The 17,841-nt window shown below is 62.2% G+C and overlaps 1 protein-coding gene across 1 annotated transcript in view; it reads left to right on the forward strand.

Moving 5' to 3' along the window:
* Positions 1-3,511: 3,511 nt before the first annotated feature.
* Positions 3,512-17,841, forward strand: part of Kcnb1 (potassium voltage-gated channel subfamily B member 1) — a 76,840-nt gene continuing 62,510 nt past the window's right edge. The window contains exon 1 of the mRNA XM_076851979.2: positions 3,512-4,140. Within this exon, the coding sequence (XP_076708094.1) occupies positions 3,574-4,140 (567 nt within the window). The 5' untranslated portion in view covers positions 3,512-3,573. The remainder of the gene's footprint in view (positions 4,141-17,841) is intronic.

Below are 17,841 nucleotides of genomic sequence, written 5' to 3' on the forward strand. Positions count from 1 at the left end.
GTCTCCGGGAGGGGGTCACCTTCAGCCGTCTGGCTCAGTGGGTGGGGACAGTTGAGAGCCACACCTTACCCTGGGAATGCCATCGTGAAGCCAGAGGGACACTGAGAGCTAAATGCTGGGGCGCCGCCTTGGAAATTCAAGCCCAGCCCCTCTCCACACCTCCAGCCGCCCCCTCCCTGGCATCACTCCCACCCCTGTCCCCTAGGTGCTCTCCAGGGTGCTCTCCAGTCCAGCCTAAGTCCCTCTCTGGCTCAGGTGAGAGCCAGGTCCTGGCCTGGCCACATAAGCCCTCATGACCCGGTAGACACCCGCCTGCTTCCTCTGTTCCAGCCACTTGTCTTGCTGCCCCTGCAATCCGTCCCCCTCTCCCGCCCAGAGCACCGCACTTGCTGGTCCCTCTGCCCAGAACCGGCTTCTCTCGTCCTCCACCCGGCCATGCCCTCCTATCTTCCAAGTGCCTGTCCTTCTCCAAGAGGCCCTCCCTGTCCACCCAGGTCAAGATAATCCACACCATGCAGCTAATTTCTTTTAAAACACTCACCAAGGTCTTACTCTTTTTCATTTAAAAAAATTTGCCTTTAGTTACCTGGTTCCCCCAGGCCGACCAGCTGAGGGGAGGGCAGGGCTGGGTCAGAGCATCAGGTCAGAAGCTTCGGATCCAGTCAAAAGCAAGTGGAAATCCCGGGTCAGTTTTGAGCAGACAAGAGACAGGATTCAGTGTATGAAATGTCACATCTTTGGCGGGGCTTGGCCAGGAGGCAAAGGCGGAGGAGGGAGAGGGGAAGACGCATGCAGACAAGATGGCTGTGCCTTGGACAAGGATCAGGATGAGGCTTGAGGGGAAGTGGACCGGCTAATAAATACAACCCTGCGGTGCACCCACTGTGCACAGAGAAAGGAGGAGGAGAGGAAAAGGGCCAGAGGGGGCAAGGGGTTGACTTTGGGGCACCACGCCTGGCTCTGTTTCTCTCCACTAGGGCAGGGTGTCACTCATGTGTCCCCAGCATGCACTTATTCATCAGGCAGCAAATATGTGTGTGAAAGAATAAACCAGCAACCCCAGCAGCTGGCCTGCTGTGGCAGCCTCAGGCCCTGCCCTCTCCAGGCGGACTCTGGTGTATCCCGTTTACGGTTGTTTGGGGCACCCTTTCCCACGGACAGGGCTCCCCAGGGGAAGACGCGCCCTTCACCGGGCCTGGCATGCCAGGACCTCCCAGGAACCAGCTGTCCGACTTAAGGGGCTGGAGGAATGAGTCCCGGGCTCTGCAGCCCAGCTCACTGGCGCGATCCAGCTTGCTCAGTGTTTCCTCTCTGCAGGTCCCACCGGCGGCCACGCTCCATGTTGATTCGTGGTGTTCCTGTCCACCCTCCGCTACTAGAATCTCAGCCCGATCTGAAATTAGATCTTGGGATCTAGAATGCAAGCTGGCTAGAGCCGGGCTATTTAAATTGCCCTCGGCCCTCCCCGCCAGCTCCAGCCCCCTCCCGGCTCGCTCTCCGGCTGCGCTGATTCCTGACTGACACATTCATTCACTTTTGTTTATAGTCTGTCTCCAGGCAGCTCCACGGGGCCGGATGTTGGCGTTTGGCTCACAGCTGTATCCAGACGCCTGTTGGTGCCTTGCACACAGTAGGCGCTCAGCCCCTGCGATGGCAGGAGGAGGGAAGGCAGGATCTGCGGGCCGGCTGTGGAGGTAGCGGGGTGGGAAGGGCAGGTGGCCCGGCGACTGCGCTGGGCCCAGGCCCCCGCGCGCCCCGGCCTCGCGGGCAGGCGGCCCGGGCAGGGAGGAGTTAAGCGGCGTGCGCGCTTCCGACCCGCAGGTGGCGCCGTCCCGCCTCGGTGCCGACTCCCGGCGCTCCGAAGTGCGGGACAGAATCGCGGCGAGCGCGGCGCCGAAGCTCAGCCCGACTTGTTGATCTCGCCCAGGCAGCCGCCGCCGCCGCGGGCGAGCGAGAGGAGCGGGAGGTGTCGGAGGCGCCGCCCGACCGCGGTCCTGCCCGCCGCGCGCCCCGCGCCCGCCCGCGCCCCCTGCCTCGGAGAGCGCGCCCGGCTCCGCGTCGCCTGCAGCCCCGGCGCGTCGCCTGCCCGGCCGGGGTAGGCCGGGCCCAGCCCGGCCCCGGGACCGCCGCTGCCCGCGGGCGGGGGCGCCCGGGCGGCCGGGACGATGCGCGGTCCCTGGCCCCGGGAGGCGGCCGCCCTGGGGGTGAGTGTTGGGGCGCGCGGGCGGCGCGGGGACGGGGGGGACACGGGCAGGGGGCTCGCCTGCCGCGGCTCGGCCTGTTGGTCTGCCCGGGCTCCGCGGCTCCAAGCTGGGGGTGGGGGGCGGGCAAGGGCTGGGGCCCGAGGCGACGCGCGATCCCCATTCTGGGGCGAGGGGTGAGGGCGTGTGCCCCGCATGCTGTGGGCTCGGGGAACCCCCCGAAATCACCAGTGAGCGGCGGAAGGAGGGCACGTTTTGAAAGGCCAGAAAATTCAGCTCCTTTCCCCGCCTCCCACCTCCCCCACCCCTTCCCTTCCAAGCCCGGGGAAAGGCGCAGAACCCGGAGTTATAAAAAGCCATCGCAGGAGAGGAGCGAGGAGGAGGAGGAGGAGGAGGAGGAGGAGGAGGAGGAGGAGGAGGAGCGGCGAGGGGAGGACGGAGCAGGAGGATTCCGAGCACTCCTCGTGCCCCTCCTGCGGTGGGGTAGGGGGCGCAGAGGGAGGGGTGGAACCCCACAAGGGGCTTGGCTTTGCGTCTTTCGGGCCCACCCAGTCCCCCGAGCGACCTCCCGAGGTGCCCGGGTGATATGTGCAGAGGGGTCGCTCCGGGGCAGAGGGACAGGTGAACACGCTGCCCACGGTGACCTCTGACAGGTGGGCATCTGGAAGTCCCCAGAATCTCCCCCAGATCTTTAAAGATTTAGAAAAAGCAAACCCACTGCCATTCCCCTGCCCCCATCCTGGTTATCTCCAGCAAAGGAAGGTGGAAGATGAGAAGTCATTTTAAAAGGAAGGAAGGAAGGAAGGAAGAAAGTTTTTCATGCTGTTCCCCTCCCTCCACACTGCGGGGCCAGGTTCAGGACTCAAACAAGAGACCCACAGGGAAGGGAGTTTCAGCACTCGACGGGGCGGACAGCGCCCCGAGTGGCTAGGTCCCTCCAGGGCCGCGGAAGCCCAGGGTAGGGCTTGGGGGTCCAGGGGCTCCTCTGGGGCTCTCTCCCCGCCCCAAGGGCGGCCCCTCCCTCCGTCCATGGGGTGGGGCGGACTTCAGCACCGGCGGGAGGGACAGCGTCCAGCCGTCCTACCCCCTTGAGCCGCTTAAACCGCGAAGGTCAAGGTCTGCGGGGACCCCAGTGGAAAGGCGGGGAGGAGCCATGCCCAGCTCCGGGTTTGCTGACCCGCGTCCGCTTTCGCTTTCTGCCTTGCAGCCGTCGGGATGGAGGTGAGAAGGCGGCCGTGACGCACGCCCGAGCGAACCCCTGCACCCCAGCAGCCCACAGCGCTCCCTGCCCCCCTCCCCCGCGGCAGAGGGCCTTGCCGTCCAGTGACAGCGGCCTGGGGGGGCAGGGGGGGCGGGGGCGGCCGGACCAGCGATGCCGGCGGGCATGACGAAGCATGGCTCCCGCTCCACCAGCTCGCTGCCGCCCGAGCCCATGGAGATCGTGCGGAGCAAGGCGTGCTCGCGGCGCGTCCGCCTCAACGTCGGGGGGCTGGCGCACGAGGTGCTCTGGCGCACCCTGGACCGCCTGCCCCGCACGCGGCTGGGCAAGCTCCGGGACTGCAACACACACGACTCGCTGCTGGAGGTGTGCGACGACTACAGCCTCGACGACAACGAGTACTTCTTCGACCGCCACCCGGGCGCCTTCACCTCCATCCTCAACTTCTACCGCACCGGGCGGCTGCACATGATGGAGGAGATGTGTGCGCTGAGCTTCAGCCAGGAGCTGGACTACTGGGGCATCGACGAGATCTACCTGGAGTCCTGCTGCCAGGCCCGCTACCACCAGAAGAAGGAGCAGATGAACGAGGAGCTCAAGCGAGAGGCCGAGACGCTGCGCGAGCGCGAGGGCGAGGAGTTCGACAACACGTGCTGCGCCGAGAAGAGGAAGAAGCTCTGGGACCTGCTGGAGAAGCCCAACTCCTCCGTGGCCGCCAAGGTGAGGCCGGGGCCGGGGCCGGGGGCCTGGGCGCTCAACCCAGGCGAGGGCCATGACTGGGGGCTCGGCTGCATTCCCCACGGTGAAGCCCAGTAGGAGAGGGGCCCTGGCCGCGTCCCAGAGGTGAGGGCCAACACCCTCTGACTCTCCTGAGGGCACCGATGGCCTGACCTTTGATGTCTCAACGCTGTGTTGGCCCCCCTTGTTGGGGGAAGTGAGTTACAGGGTTTACAAAGAGCTACAGCCAGAAAGCAAGGGGCGGAAGGAAACGGAGCTTGCTGGGCCCGGCAGAGTTGGGTCTGGTTCCCTTAAGTCCCAAGCCCAGGCTGGAGAGGGCAGCTCTTGGCAACCCCTCTTGCCCCAGGAAGAAATAAAAGCAGCTGCCAGGTGTGTTGGAGGATGCAGAGATTCTGCCGGGTGGTCTTAGCAGAATTAAGGAAAATGCGGCAAAGGGACACTGAGGGGTGGGTGGACGACACCGGGCACAGCTGGCGTGGGCTGTGGACGAGGGCTGCTGGCTCTTTCTTCATTTCTGGGTTTGGTGAGTTTCTTCCCGTAGTGGTTTGATGCAGCGTGTAAAGGTGCCTTGGCTGCTGGAGGAGGGGGTACATTTCAAAGTTGGAGAGAAAGCAGAGGAAGGGGCAGGGAAGCGTCTGATCCCGCCCAGTGGGCTGCCTGGTGACGGTGAAAGTCGAAGGAACTGGGAATGGTGGGGGCAGGGGCAGGGGCCAGGGCAGGGCATGTGGTGACCGGCTGCTGGGCAGCTCATCTGAGTCTGGCGGGGATTCAGGGTGCCTGAAGAATTGGGGCCTGTCCTCATGTGGCCGGCGGGCTGGGCGTAGGGGTAGATGACCACAGTGTGCTCATGACTACGGGAGTCCAGGAGAGAGAGAGGTTGATGGTGAGACCCAGCCAGGTTGGTCTGGGAGAAGATGATGCACCCCTGGGGGGGCGGGGGGGGGCAGGAAAACAGATTCATGGCACAAGGAAAGGGGGAGGGGACGTCCTGCATTCAGCTGTGACTTATGAGCTGGGGGCCATCCAGCCTAGGCTCTCAGCCTGGGGTCACTCAGTTAGCCCCTCACTGGCCCCTGGTCTGAAGGGGACTGTGTGGGTCCTTCCCCAGGTCTGGCTGCCCCAGGAGACACCGTGGGAGAGGGCGGCCCCTAGGAGGGCGGAAGGAGCCTTGCCCATGGACCCTAAAAAGGACAGGGAGGTTCCCAGACCTGGCTTCCCCCCGGAAGCTGTGGGCGGCCGCTGGCCGTAATCCTGCCCCCGGTTTCGTGTCCAGAAAGCCTCCCTCTTAGCACAGAGGCCCCCGCCCCTGACCGGCTTAGGATCAACAGACTTATTTTGCTATTTCCAGGCCTGACACAGGTCCCACCACTGCACATCCTGGAGGTGCCAGCACGCGCTCCCTCCTCCCCGCTGTCCCAAGACGTGAGATCAAGGGGCAGGAAATGGGCGGTGCCCTCCCTCTTGTGAAGAAGCAGGCAAAGGGCATGTTGGTGTTGCCATCTGGCAGGGCACAGGCGCTCCGCCTTCAGGAGGCGATGTTTGGGTACAGACAGCCTCTCCTCTCCCTCGGGTTAATCCGCTCACCGCGGGACGAGCTCCGTGACCTCTCCATGATCCCAGACTGGGCTGTCAGTTCACATTCCTGGCAGATGGACTGTCCAGGACTTTCTGCAGCCAGGGCTGAAGTAAGGAAGGCGGACAGGCCCACTGTCTCTAGTGTAGGTTCCTGACTGCCATTGAGCAAATACCTAACACATAGTGGGGCTCAGAAAGGCCAAGTAACTTGCCTAAGGTCACACAGCAGGCTAAGAGGAGTAGCCAGAAATTCAAACCCAAGTGTGACTTTGAACACCCTGTTCCTTCCACATGATTAAGTACCTCAGCCTCCTCCCCGGTTTCCCTGCTTCCACTTTTGCCCCCTGCAAGCCATTCCCCACACAACCACCAAAGTGAACTTTTCAAAATGTAAATTGGATCACATTATTCATCTATTTAAAATCCTCCTGAGGTTTCCCAGCTATTCAGAATAAAATCGAGACTCCGTCACGGCATTCGAGGGCTCATAGAGTCTGGTCCTCGGGACCTTTCTGAGCTCATGTCCTCCATTCTCCTCTAGTCCATTCAATTCTGGTCCCACTGACCTCCTTGCTGTTCCCACCCAGGCCAGGCCTTATCCTACCTCAGGGCCTTTGCACCTGCTGCTCCCGCTGCCTGTGATGCGCTGCCCCAGCCTGTTCCACAGCCAGCTGTTGGCCCTCATTCCCCACTTGAGCAGTGGCCACAGAAGCCTTTCTTGACTCCTGTCCATCGAGGCCCCTCCCCTTACTGGGCCGCATCATGCTGTGTCTTTCCTGCCTGGGCCTTGTGCACCTTTGAATCGCGTTTGCTTCCTCGTGTCTGTTTCACACTCACAGGAGTGTGAGCGCCATGGAGTCCATGCACCGCCTGGTTCCCAGCGGGCGTCGCGGTGCCTGGCCCAGAGGCGCTCCAAAGAGCTGCTCCAAGGAGCTGCCTGGGAGTGAGTGAGTGAATGAACGGTGGAGGAAGCGCACAATGGCCGCCGTCTCGGGTCTGGGAACCTGCCGACCTCACTGCCCGCCTGTGGGCCAGCGTGTCCTCTGGGCCTTTGGCCTGCCTCAGCCCCCCAGATGGACGCCTGGCCTGTCACACCAGGGAGGACCACGGCCTTTCTCAGAGGCCACAAATGGAGACGACAAGTGGGGGGGTCATTCCCAGGGCACTGTGAGGTGCAGACGTGGCCACATGTACCATGTTGAAGGACGAGGACAGACCCTCTCTGTAGGCCAGCTCCGCCATCTCCCCAGCCTCGGACCTTGGGCAGTTTCTTCAACCCTCCCAGCCCCACCCTCCGCCCCCACCCAACCCCCACCTTCCCCTCCCCCACTCCCACCTCCCCTCCCCTCCTCTACCCCACCTTCCCTCCCCCTTCCCCTCCCCCACCTCCCCTACCTTTCCCCCACCCCCCACCTGTGAAGTGGAGGCCCAGCTTGCGGCCTCCACACTGTCGAGGTTCAGCTCAGCACCTGGCGGAGCAGGTGGTGGTGTTGGGGTGAGGAGAGCAGAGTCCTTCCTCTGGGCCAGGTGCTGGGTCGCCCCAGACCCGCTCCTTCTGCCGGCAGGACCAGGAAGGCAGAGCGAGCGTTAATAATTGATGGGAAGTTCTGGCAACTCAAGCAAACGAGAGCACAGGCCCTCAGCTGCTCTGTCAGGGGAGCAAAAATCAAAACCCATTAGGCAGAAGGCGGCTTGACTGGTTCCTGTGTGGAGGGGGTCAGCCCCACCCGGTGTCCCTGTAGAGGTGCTGGGGCCGCCTTTGGACTTGGGCTTTCTGGGAGAACTCTAGGCTTCTCTCGGTGGAGCGAGGGGCACCCCTGGACTGGCCCTGAGTGTCTGCCTTCCCTGGAAGTCCCAGGTTTCTAGAGTAGCTTCTGTTGATCGTGCCGGGCGCGGTCAGTGGGACTTCGCGGTGCGCTGTCTCACCGGAATCCTTCCAGCGGGCTGATGGGTGCTGTGCCCAGCAGGGCTGCTCTGGGCTGTAAGTAACAGAATGGAAAAGTCCAGGCGGCTTCCATAGGAAAGAGGAGGTGAATCATCCCGTGTAGCCCACTTTCCAGGGTGACTGGGGTGGGGCGGAGTTGTTGGCTCCACGATGCCCTCAGGGTTCTAGACTCTACTCCTCCAACCCCTGCAAATGACTTGGTCCTCAGCTGGAAGACTCGCATCACAAGATGGCTGCCGCATTCTAGTCCTCAAATGAAGACCCAATGATTTCCTACCCAGGAAGAGGGGCATTTTCTCCACGATTTTTCCTTGCGGGGAGACCTTTCCCCGGAGCGTCCTGGCAGACTTTCGTGACCATCCTGTTGACCAGGGTCAGGCCGCATGCTCGAGCTTTAGCTGTAGGGAAACTGGGAAAGCAGGCCTGAGCTCTTCCAGACAAGGGAAGGAAGAGTTTGAGAAGTGATGCCAAGACCCTTCTGCAGGAGCGGAGACGCCACTCGCCCGAGCTCCCTCAGCTCAGCGTTCAGTAGACGCTCATCCCTGAGTGAGTGCGAGCGGCAGAGCGTTTAAGTCTCTGAGCTCATCCCCTGAGCCCCTGCCCCCTCGGGGCTGTGGGACGAGGCAGTGAGATTTCAGACGTGGGTGGGACTTGGAGCTCGGGAGCCCTGGGTCGGAATCTCTGAAGGTGGTATTTGTGCTCTGGGACGGTGTCCTGCGGTGGCCTGGGTCACCCACACCAGCTCTGAGGACAACTCCTCTTCCCAGGAGTGTGACTTTGGACAAGTCCCTCTCCTCCTCTGCGTCTCAGTTTCCTACTGTGAAGTGGGAATTAGAGACAGGCAGCCACTGGGGCCATTTAGAGAAAAAAAGTCCATCTAGAGCCGCTCCCCCGGGGCCTGGCCCTCGGGCGCCTCGCGGGCAGCAGTGGGCTCGCAGGTCCTCCCCAACTCCTCCTGGCAGCCCACGTGCCCTGTTCCTGTGCCGACTGTGGGTCACCGTCCGTGGTCCTTTGGGGTTCCCTGCTTCTTCTGCGCCTCCTTGGCCTGAGCCGGGGGTTCATGCATGATTCTCAGGAAAAATGAGGGGACCCTGGGGCTCTGAGTCACCCAGCCGAGGCTCTGGCTGGCCCCGCACGTCCCAGATGGCTCTTTGTGTTTGGGGGACGATCGGGCAGAGATTCAGAGGCCGGCTCTGGGTCCCCAGCCCCACGTTTGACCACCTAAGTGTAACCGGGAGTGATGACAAACCGCCCCAGGGCTGTCCCAAGGGGACTTGGGGTGGCCTGTGGGGGTTTTGAAGCCAGGCTCCATGAACCCATTATGTCCTTTGATCAGGGTCACCCGGAGGCCCAGGTGCTTCCGTGACCTACCTGGGTCACATGGCAAATCCGTGAAAGGTCCAGGGCTATCCCTAGGCCTTTCTGACCCCTAGCACCACCCCACAGAGGCTTAGGGGTCTCTGTCCCCCAGGACACTTGGCCAGGACGTGCATTGGTTGGTCTCTCGGGGGCTTGGAGAAGCTCCAGCGCCGGGCGGAGGCCGTGGAAATGCTTGGGAAGCGAAAAGCGGGCCAGGGAGCGGCTGCGCCAGAGCTTAATTAACTGGAAGAGAACAAGCATGCATTAGGCACCAACTGTCTACCCAGCCCTGGGTGTCCTGTGCACACTCATGACGTCCTGCGTGGGAGCCCTGAGGTCAGAGCTGGACGGTCCAGGTTCGGGGTTGGCTCTTCTGTTCCCTGACCGCGTGGCTCAGGGGAAACTGTCGCAGCTCCCTGTGCGGCTCCTCAGGCACCGCAGACCGAGGGCAGTGGCCGGCCCCACAGAGGTAAAGGCCTCAATGTGCACAAAGCCCTGGGAGAGGGCTGGCTTCTCCCAGGACCTCGGGGACTGTAAGGTGGTGGTGGTTGTTGTTTTTAATTCTCATTTTATTTGATCCTCCTGACAATTGTGCAAGATAAATAAGCTCCTTTTCAAAATATGATTATTCTTATAAAATGACACATGCGATGGCCAGCCTAGAGCCTTCCCCTGGCCCCTGCGGTCCAGTCAAGGCAGCGGCCCACTGCCCCCAGCAGCTCCTGACTGACGGAGGAGGTGTGTGAGTGCCCCAGCTCCGCCCGGGGCTGGCACCAGGAGGCCGCTCCGGGGTTCCCCAGCAGGACAAGGCTCTCCCTGTCCTCAGCAGTTATGCGCCTGGTGACACGCCCTATTCACCCTCTCCTCCCCGCTGTCCTACCAAGGTTTTCGGGGATCACTTCTCATAGAATCTACTCAGGTCCTTGTGTTAGGATCCGGTTCTGGAAAACCAACCAGTGACCCGTCCCCTGGGCCACGGAGACACCTTACCCCCGACGCGCTCTCGGGGTTGTCTTAAAGGCAGGGGCAGCAGCTGCGACAGCTCAGCTCTGGTCCCCGCCCTGGCCTGGCACAGTGAAAAGGACGTTCAACGCCACTGTCAATCCGGCTCCCTCAGTCACCCTGGTAGGGAAGGGCCTGGTCCTCATGGCTGTGGAAACCGAGGCTGGACCAGGGTCACGCGGCTGTGGGCGGCTGGCATGGAGCCCACCGGAGACTCCCCGACTTTGACCTCTGGGCTGTGCCAGTGACCTTCAGGAAATGAGATGTCATCTCCCGGCTGCAGCCCCAGGGTCCCAGCTTCACATGGAGAAGTGGGGGAGATGAGAGGTCTGTCGGTGTCCCCCGCCTTACAGAGTATTCCTGGTCCCAGGTCGAGAATGACCTTGTCCCCAAAGGCCACCAGATGGGACTACTGGGGACACAGGTTAGCATCAAGCATTATGTAGTAGACGATGGAGATGATAGGTCCCCCCCTCCCTCTGTGGGTGTCATGATTGTGGGGCCTCCGATCGGAGTGGACGTGGCCAGGTGGGGTCCAGGGCAGGCAGCACCCGCCCTCCACATCGGGTGGGTGGGATGGGGGCCAGGACTCGCAGGCCGATATCCAGGGTGCCGACTCTTAAGTTCTGGTGACACAGGTCACAAAGAGGACATGAGGCCGTGTGAGCCCCACGTCAAGAGCTGGGTTCCGCCTGGGTTGATCCCACCCCCTGGCAATGGGAGCCCCCCCCCGGCACCTCACCCCTCTGAGATTGGGGAGCAGGTGCCATGGGGCCCAGCGTGGAGCCTGGTTCTCCTGGGCGCACCCCGGGGCCACCTGGGCCTTGGGAGACTCGCCAGGCCAAGGCCAAATGCCACCCCCAGGGACTCCCCCCAGAATTGTGGCAAAATACAGTGACACGAGATTGGCTGTCCAAACTGCCCTTGAGCGTATGGCCCAGCACCATCAGCGGCTCCAGAACCTTCCGTCTGGCAAAACCAAAGCCCCTGCTCATGGACAACAGCTGCCCGGCCCTCAGCCCGCTGCTCCTGTCCCCGGGAGACGCCTGGGGCCCTACTGTCTGCTCCTTGGTGGCTTATGACTTAGCGCCGTGTCCTCGGGGCCTCTGTGCCGGAGTCTGAGCTTCCCTACCTCTGGAGGCTGACCAGCAGTCTGCCCGCGCCCCCCACATCGTGTTGGTCATTTTGGTCACCTGTGAGCCCTTGTGGCTTCCACCTGTTGGGCTGGTGTGACCCGCGCTGCTGGGGACACAGCACACCAGTGGCTCTTGGAGTCCATGCTCAGGTTCTTCCCAGTGTGTTCCGGGAGTGGCACGTGTGATTCTGTCATTAGTTCTTCGGGGACCCGCCACGCTGTCACCGCATCTTCGTCAGCAGCCTCCTGCCCAACACAAGCCGAGTCTCCTGGGCTTTTAATTAGAAACCCGGCGACTGGCGAGGAGCTCGCGGTCCTTTGCGTCTTCTTTGGAGAAAGTCCGCTGAGTCCTTTGCTCACTGTTGAGCAGCGGGCCTGGCTGTCGCTGCGCTCCTCCCATGTGACCGCGTGTCTGAGTCACGCCTGGTCTCAAACACCAGATGGCACGTGGTCAGCAGAGATCTCCTCGTGTCCTTCAGGTGGTTTGGGTCCTGTTGGGTGGCCTTTGAGGCACAGGAGCTCTCAACGCTCTCTGCTCCCGGGCTGGGGACGGACTGGGTTCTGCCGAGTCGGCTCATCGATTTCTCTCTCCTGACCTGAGCCAAGGAATCACGGCCAGCGCCAGTGGTTTGGCTTCCCCCAGGTTCTCTTCTGAGGGTTTTGTAGTTTGGGTCGTACGTTAGGCCTCTGCACCGCGTGAGGGACTGGCTGATTCCATCCTGTGCACGTGGCCATCCCGTTCCCCGGGCCACTTGTTGTCCTCGGTGAGTCTGAGGCACTGGACGGGCCGTGAAGCCCAGCCTGGGAGGACCACCCGGATGGTGGGGTCGGGGGTGCTAGCACAGTGCGGAACCCTGTGCACGGTGCTGGGCAGGCAGGAAGGGGCCATAGGCAGCTGCCGTGGACATGACTGGTGACCACCCAGCACAGCCCCACCACCTCTCTCCCACCCATGCAAGCCTGGTGGGGTACGAGCAGGGAGTGAAGTGTGTGAGTGGCAGGCGTCCGGAATGTGGCCGCTGCTCACCACACACTGCTGCCCTGCCGCCCCTCTGCTGCCTGAGCCACTGCAGAGGCCGCCTCCCACTGCCCGTCTCTCCTCCACCCAGCCGCTCACTCTCTCATCAAAACCTTCTGTGGCTTCATCTCAGACGCAGAAAAACCGAGTCCTCACCAGCATCTACCCTCAGGGCCCGTGGCCCGGCGAGTCCCAGCCCCTTCCCCCCCAGTTTCCCACTCCATCACTTGGTTCCTCCTGTGCTGGTCTCCTCACCCGGGCTCAGGCACACCAGGCACCCTCCTGCCCCAGGGCCTTTGCACAGGCTCCTCCTCTGCCTGGGACTGTTTTCCCACAGAAGCTGCGACACTCACTTCCCCCATCCATCAAGCCCAGCCCCACTGCCATCTCCTCAGGGGGACACTCCATTTAAAATACCCCCTGCACTGTCCACTGCCCTCACCTGCTGTTCGTCTTCCTCTGACGGGTTCCTCCACTCTGGCCTCTCGGTGCCCGCCGCAGAGTAGGACCCCGGGCAGCGGGGCAGCGTGACTGAAGGAGCCACGCCGTCCTGGAGGAGACAGAGTGCCACCACCTGACGAGAAGAAGGGGTCTGGTGGCCGCAGGACCTGCCCTGCCATTGCTCATCCGCTGCTGGAAGCCTGGTCCTCAGCCCACCCTGGAGGCCTGGAGCCTCCACCGGAGCCCGGCTGCCCGGCCCCAGCACCGCCGCATCTGGGGCCGGATGGCCTCCACGGTGCGTGAGCGTGTTTTGCAGCCTCCTTGGCCTCTGCTCACGGGATGCTGGTGGAGAGGCCCGCTGGGCCAGGCGGGGCCAGAGGGCGAGAGCTGGAGCAGGCGGGGCAGGGGGCCGGGTTGGGGTGCTGGTAGAGGCGCAGGCGGCCTGGGAGCCCGGCTGTCCCTGGTCCCCGCCGAGGCTCGGCTTCCTCCTCTATACGGTGGCCGCAGGAACCAGATGGTCACGGTAACAAAGGCCCCCGCAGAGTCGGCCACGAGCCATTGGGTTGCGATCAGTTGTGTCCGGGCATTCAGTGAGCTTTATTATGCTCCTGCTGCATGCTGGGCACTGGGCTGGGAGCTGGACGGGCAGAGAACAGAGGCCAGCGCCCACCGAGAGGCTGCTGCAGAGCGGGCCCAGGCAGAGCCGCGTGCCATGGCGTTTTCAAAACCTTGACCTTTTAGACACTGAGTATTTCTGGATGAAGTGACAAGACTGAACCAATCTGTGTATTTTGGGGGGGATACCAGGGATCGAACTCAGGGGCTCTCGACCCCTGAGCCAGGTCCCAGCCCTAGTTTGTGTTTTACTTAGAGTCAGGGTCTCACTGAGCTCCTTAGGCCTTGCTGAGTGGCTGAGGCTGCTCTGAACTTGCGATCCTCCTGCCTCAGCCTCCGAGCCACAGCATCACAGGCTTGGGCCACCGTGCCTGACCTCAATCTGTATATCTGGGGGCACTTTGGGAAGAGGCTGCAGGGCAGGGACAGCGCTTAGGCAGGGCTTGGCCAGGGGGCTCAGGAAAGGCCCCACCCAGAAGGTGCCAGTTAAACAGAGACCCGTGGGGAGGGAGGGAGGAGGGTGCTCAGACACCTGAGGGGGAGTGTGGTGTGCAGAAAACAGCAGGTGCTAAGGCCCTGGGGTGCCCACGGCCCTCTTGGACATTCAAGTGGCTGTTGTGGCTGGAGCCCTGACGCAGCAGGAAGTAGGAGCAGGTGAGATCAGAGAGAGGACCTCACAGGTCTCCACGGAATTCTGACCTCTCCTCTGATCCCTGAGCCTTCACCCTGGCCTCCCTGCCTCCACTTTTCCCCAACCAGTGCCTCCTCGGAGAGCAGCCAGGTGCTCGTGCTGAGCATCCCATCCAAAGCCCCTCCGCTGCCCACAGAGCCCCAACTCCTTACCTGCTCTTCAGGCCCAGCCGAGCCTTCTACCCTCACCTCCCCCGCAGGCCCCAGAGACCACCGCCCTCAACTGTGCAGCCCCTGACTCTCCTTCCTTCCTGAGGGCTGCACCCAACTTCCCAAGCTGATCCCTCCTCTGCCTCGCGCCCCTTTCTTCCTCTCTCTCACCCCAAGGCCAGGCTTCCCCCAGCCTCCTCTGGGACACCTTCTTAACCCGCCCTGCGACACCCAGCCCCCTCAGCAGTGTGGACGGCTCCCCCTCTGTGCTCTGGAAACCTGTGTTCATACCATTGGGAGGACGGGGAGCAGGCCAGGCCTAGAGAGGCAGCAAGGTCACAGGCCCAGGCTGCGCCGCCCCTTTGTCTGGTTCAAATCCCTGCTCGGCCCCATGGGCGCTGTGTGCTCTTTCAGGAGTGACTTAACTTCTCTGGGCTTCAGTTTCCTAACTTATAATTTGGGGAGCTTCACAGCAACCAGGGCTGCTCTATGAAGCACCCGGCCAGTGTCCTCGCTGTTACCGCTGCTGCTGTTAAATGTCAGTGGAGGTTTGTTGAGCACAGAAGTGAACAAGTGCACTTGACCTTGGGGTGACCCATTGGAGGGATCTCGTTACAAGGGTCACCCAGGCCCACCCCTTTCCTTCCTGTCTCTACCTGCCTTTTCCCTGTCCCCACGCTCCCTGGGCAGGGACAGGTGGCCTTTCCCTCATCACAGAGGAGAGGCAGACCTGACTTAGACACTTGGGCGGTCCCCGCCCCTCTCAGCTCCACTTCCCGCAGAGAGCCCTCCGTGTGCTCTGGGGCCGGCGGCCAAACCTGACATGGAGGGTGAGGTGTCACCTACGAAGGTCCCACATCTGCCAGGTGACGGGCCTGGGACCAAGCAGCTTCTGAGAACAGCCGAGGTGTCCACTGATGGCTCCCCAGGGCCCAGATGATCCTCGGGCCTTGACCTTGGCCAGCCCTGCCTCGGCGTCCACAGAGCCAGGTGTACCCAAGAGGCAGCCCAGGGTCACCGGGCAGCCACCTGTGAGGAGCAGAGACGCAGGTGGAGGTATGAGGGGTGGCCCAGCCCCGCGTGCTCTCCGCCGTCGGAACCCCCACTGCCCTGGGCGAGCAGAGCAGGCCCGGGCAGAGCCGCTGTGCAATGGCGTTTTCAAAACCTTGACCTTTTAGACACATACTAAGTATTTCTGGATGTAATGACAAGACTGAATCAACCTGTGTATTGACGGCTCGAGGACGCCATCTCCTCCCTGTGGACAGGACTGCACATCCTTCACTGTCCCCTCCCATTCCTGGGGCAAGCCTTGCAGTCTCAAAGCAGCCTGCCCCTCCAGGCCTCTCTGGTCCTTCTCCCTTTCTGTGGGTGTGTGCGCCTGTTTCAGGGTGGCCTAGGACTGGTGCAGCTGACGCTAGTGCCAGGCGCTTGAGAAGCCTCTGTGTGCCTTCTGGGATTCTTCCGCTTGCAGCGGGCAGAAATGCAGCTCAAATGGGCTTTTAAAAGCCCTGAGTGAGGTAAGGCTTCAGGCAAGACTGGATCCAGGGGCTGAAATACGTCATCAGGGCCTAAGTGCTGCTCTTCTGTGTTGGTTTCTCAGTAGGCTGCACCAACGTGGTTGGAAAGACGGCCTCCTGCAACCCCAGGCTTCCTTCCTGGGGAGAAAGCAGGTCTCTTTCTCAATGGTCTCAGCAAAATCGAGGCTGATTTTCATCGATCGGTCCGTCCCTGAACCCGCCATTAGCCAGGTCTGGGCCACATGTCAATGCAGGAGCTGACATTTCAAGAGACTGAGAATGGGAAAGAGATGGTTCCCCCAAAGATGGGTTGGAGAGAGAGATGGGGGATAAGTAAATAAGTAACCCACATCGCCCTGGAGCTCACAGCCTCCAGGAGGAGGTGGGCACTGAACACCAGAGAACTGAAGGGAGGCGCACTCAGGCGGTAGGTGGTGTGCCTGGGAGAAGCAAGGTGTGTGGGTAAAGAGCAACAGGGCCCCGTCAGAAAGGGCCTCGGGCCGTGTCGGAGGCCTTGGCCGTGAACCTGAACTTGACTTCTGTCCCCACACTGCAGAAGTGAGCTTTCCCCTGCAGGCCTCCGTCCACCTCCCCGGCGCCGTCCACGCGCCCTCCTCTATTCTGCTTTCTTCTGAGCTGGCGTCATCTCCCCCCATGAAGCAGGACATTTCAGAGGACCGTTCCCTACTGGCGGCTGGATCCTGCAGCGGGTGGGGGTGGGGAGGCAGTTTTATGGGAATGTGCACGGCTGCTTCCAGACGCGAGGCCCAAAGCCTCACACGCACGATTTCCCAGCCCTGTCCAGGAACACTGTGCCGACCCGTGTTCTGAAGTCACCTGGGCCTGGTGCACAGGAGGGGGACTCCAAGGGACAGGAGGGAGGGAGGGAGGGCCAAGCAGCTCCGTGTCTTGGTTTCCGGGGTGCGTGGAGGAGGGCTGGTCTGGGTGCACAATTGGGATGCTGTGGCACGAGATCCGGGTAGACCTTTGGTCTCCCCGGGCCCCCATTTCCTCCCCTGTCCTCACCCATGCGGCAGGTGGTACAGGCTGGGCCGAGCGCCCTGGTGCCTGCAGGTCCTTCCTCCTCAGGGTCTGCCCCAGACCTCGCCGCCCCCTTCCCCACTGATGTCCTCCATGGCGGGGACTCTGGGGTCTCTTCACGCACCAAGGCGTGGCTGCAGGCCAGACGCTCCCTTGGCCTCCCCCATGGCCATACCCCCGGCCATCCCACTCCCCCACACTTTGAGGGACAAATGGGGCATTCTCCACGGGCCAGAAAACTATGCCCAGTGCCCGGGGAGTCCCTGTTCTCTCTCCTTTCCTCCAGGAAGCTGCCCCAAGTCCCCCTTGTAAGAAAGTCCCTTGCTGATCTCTTGCTGAGAGAATTGGCCCATCCAAAGGGGTGTCCACCACAGGCTGGGACAGGCCTGGGACGGGGTGTGCGGGGTCTGGGCCGAAGTCCCCAGGGCCCCAGCGACAGGGCCAGCTGATGGAATCTGCAGGATGTCAACCAAAAGCGTGCCTCTCGATGATGGCCACACAGAGCCCCAAGCCAGGGGCTCCCTACTCAGCGGGGGCCTGCACCCTGGAGCCAGCCCCGCCCTGGATGGCCAGGAGGACCCCTCGGCTCCAGAGAACCCCTCAAAGGAAACGCAGGTCCCTGCCGAGGGGTGCACAGGGGGGCCCCTGTTAACAGGGCAGGAGGTCAGGAGGCCCGGGCAGGCCTGAGAGGGGCCGGTTCACACAGCCTCTGCCCCAGAAGGGCAGCGGGGAGCAGAGGTCTGTGGTCAGCTAGCCCAAGCTTTAATGTTGGGAAGTAATCTTAAAACATTAAACACTCTTGGGGGACATGCCCGGCCCCACATACAGTTTTTGGAGCTTCACTGTTTTGTCTTTCTGTGGCACTGGGATTGAACCCAGGGCCTTCCGCACACGGGGCAAGCGCTTCACCACGGAGCTACACCCCGCCCCCAGCCCTTCTCGTTTTATTTTGAGACACGGTCTTGCTAAATTGCTGAGGCTGGCCTCTGAACTCGTGGTCCTCCTGCCTCAGCCTCTGGGGCTGCTGGGATTACAGGCATGTGCCACCAGGCCTGGCCCTGGGGCTTCTGGTTTTGACCCCTGCAATAGACTGAAAATGGAGGGGGGTGATTTCTTGCCTCTGAGTCCTTCCACCTGAGGGGAGAGAGGGGATGGGGTGTGGGAGTCAGAACAGGTCCCCTGTTAAAGTTCG

Source organism: Callospermophilus lateralis, chromosome 3 (assembly GCF_048772815.1).
Source record: "Callospermophilus lateralis isolate mCalLat2 chromosome 3, mCalLat2.hap1, whole genome shotgun sequence".
Classification (NCBI taxonomy): Eukaryota; Metazoa; Chordata; class Mammalia; order Rodentia; family Sciuridae; genus Callospermophilus; species Callospermophilus lateralis.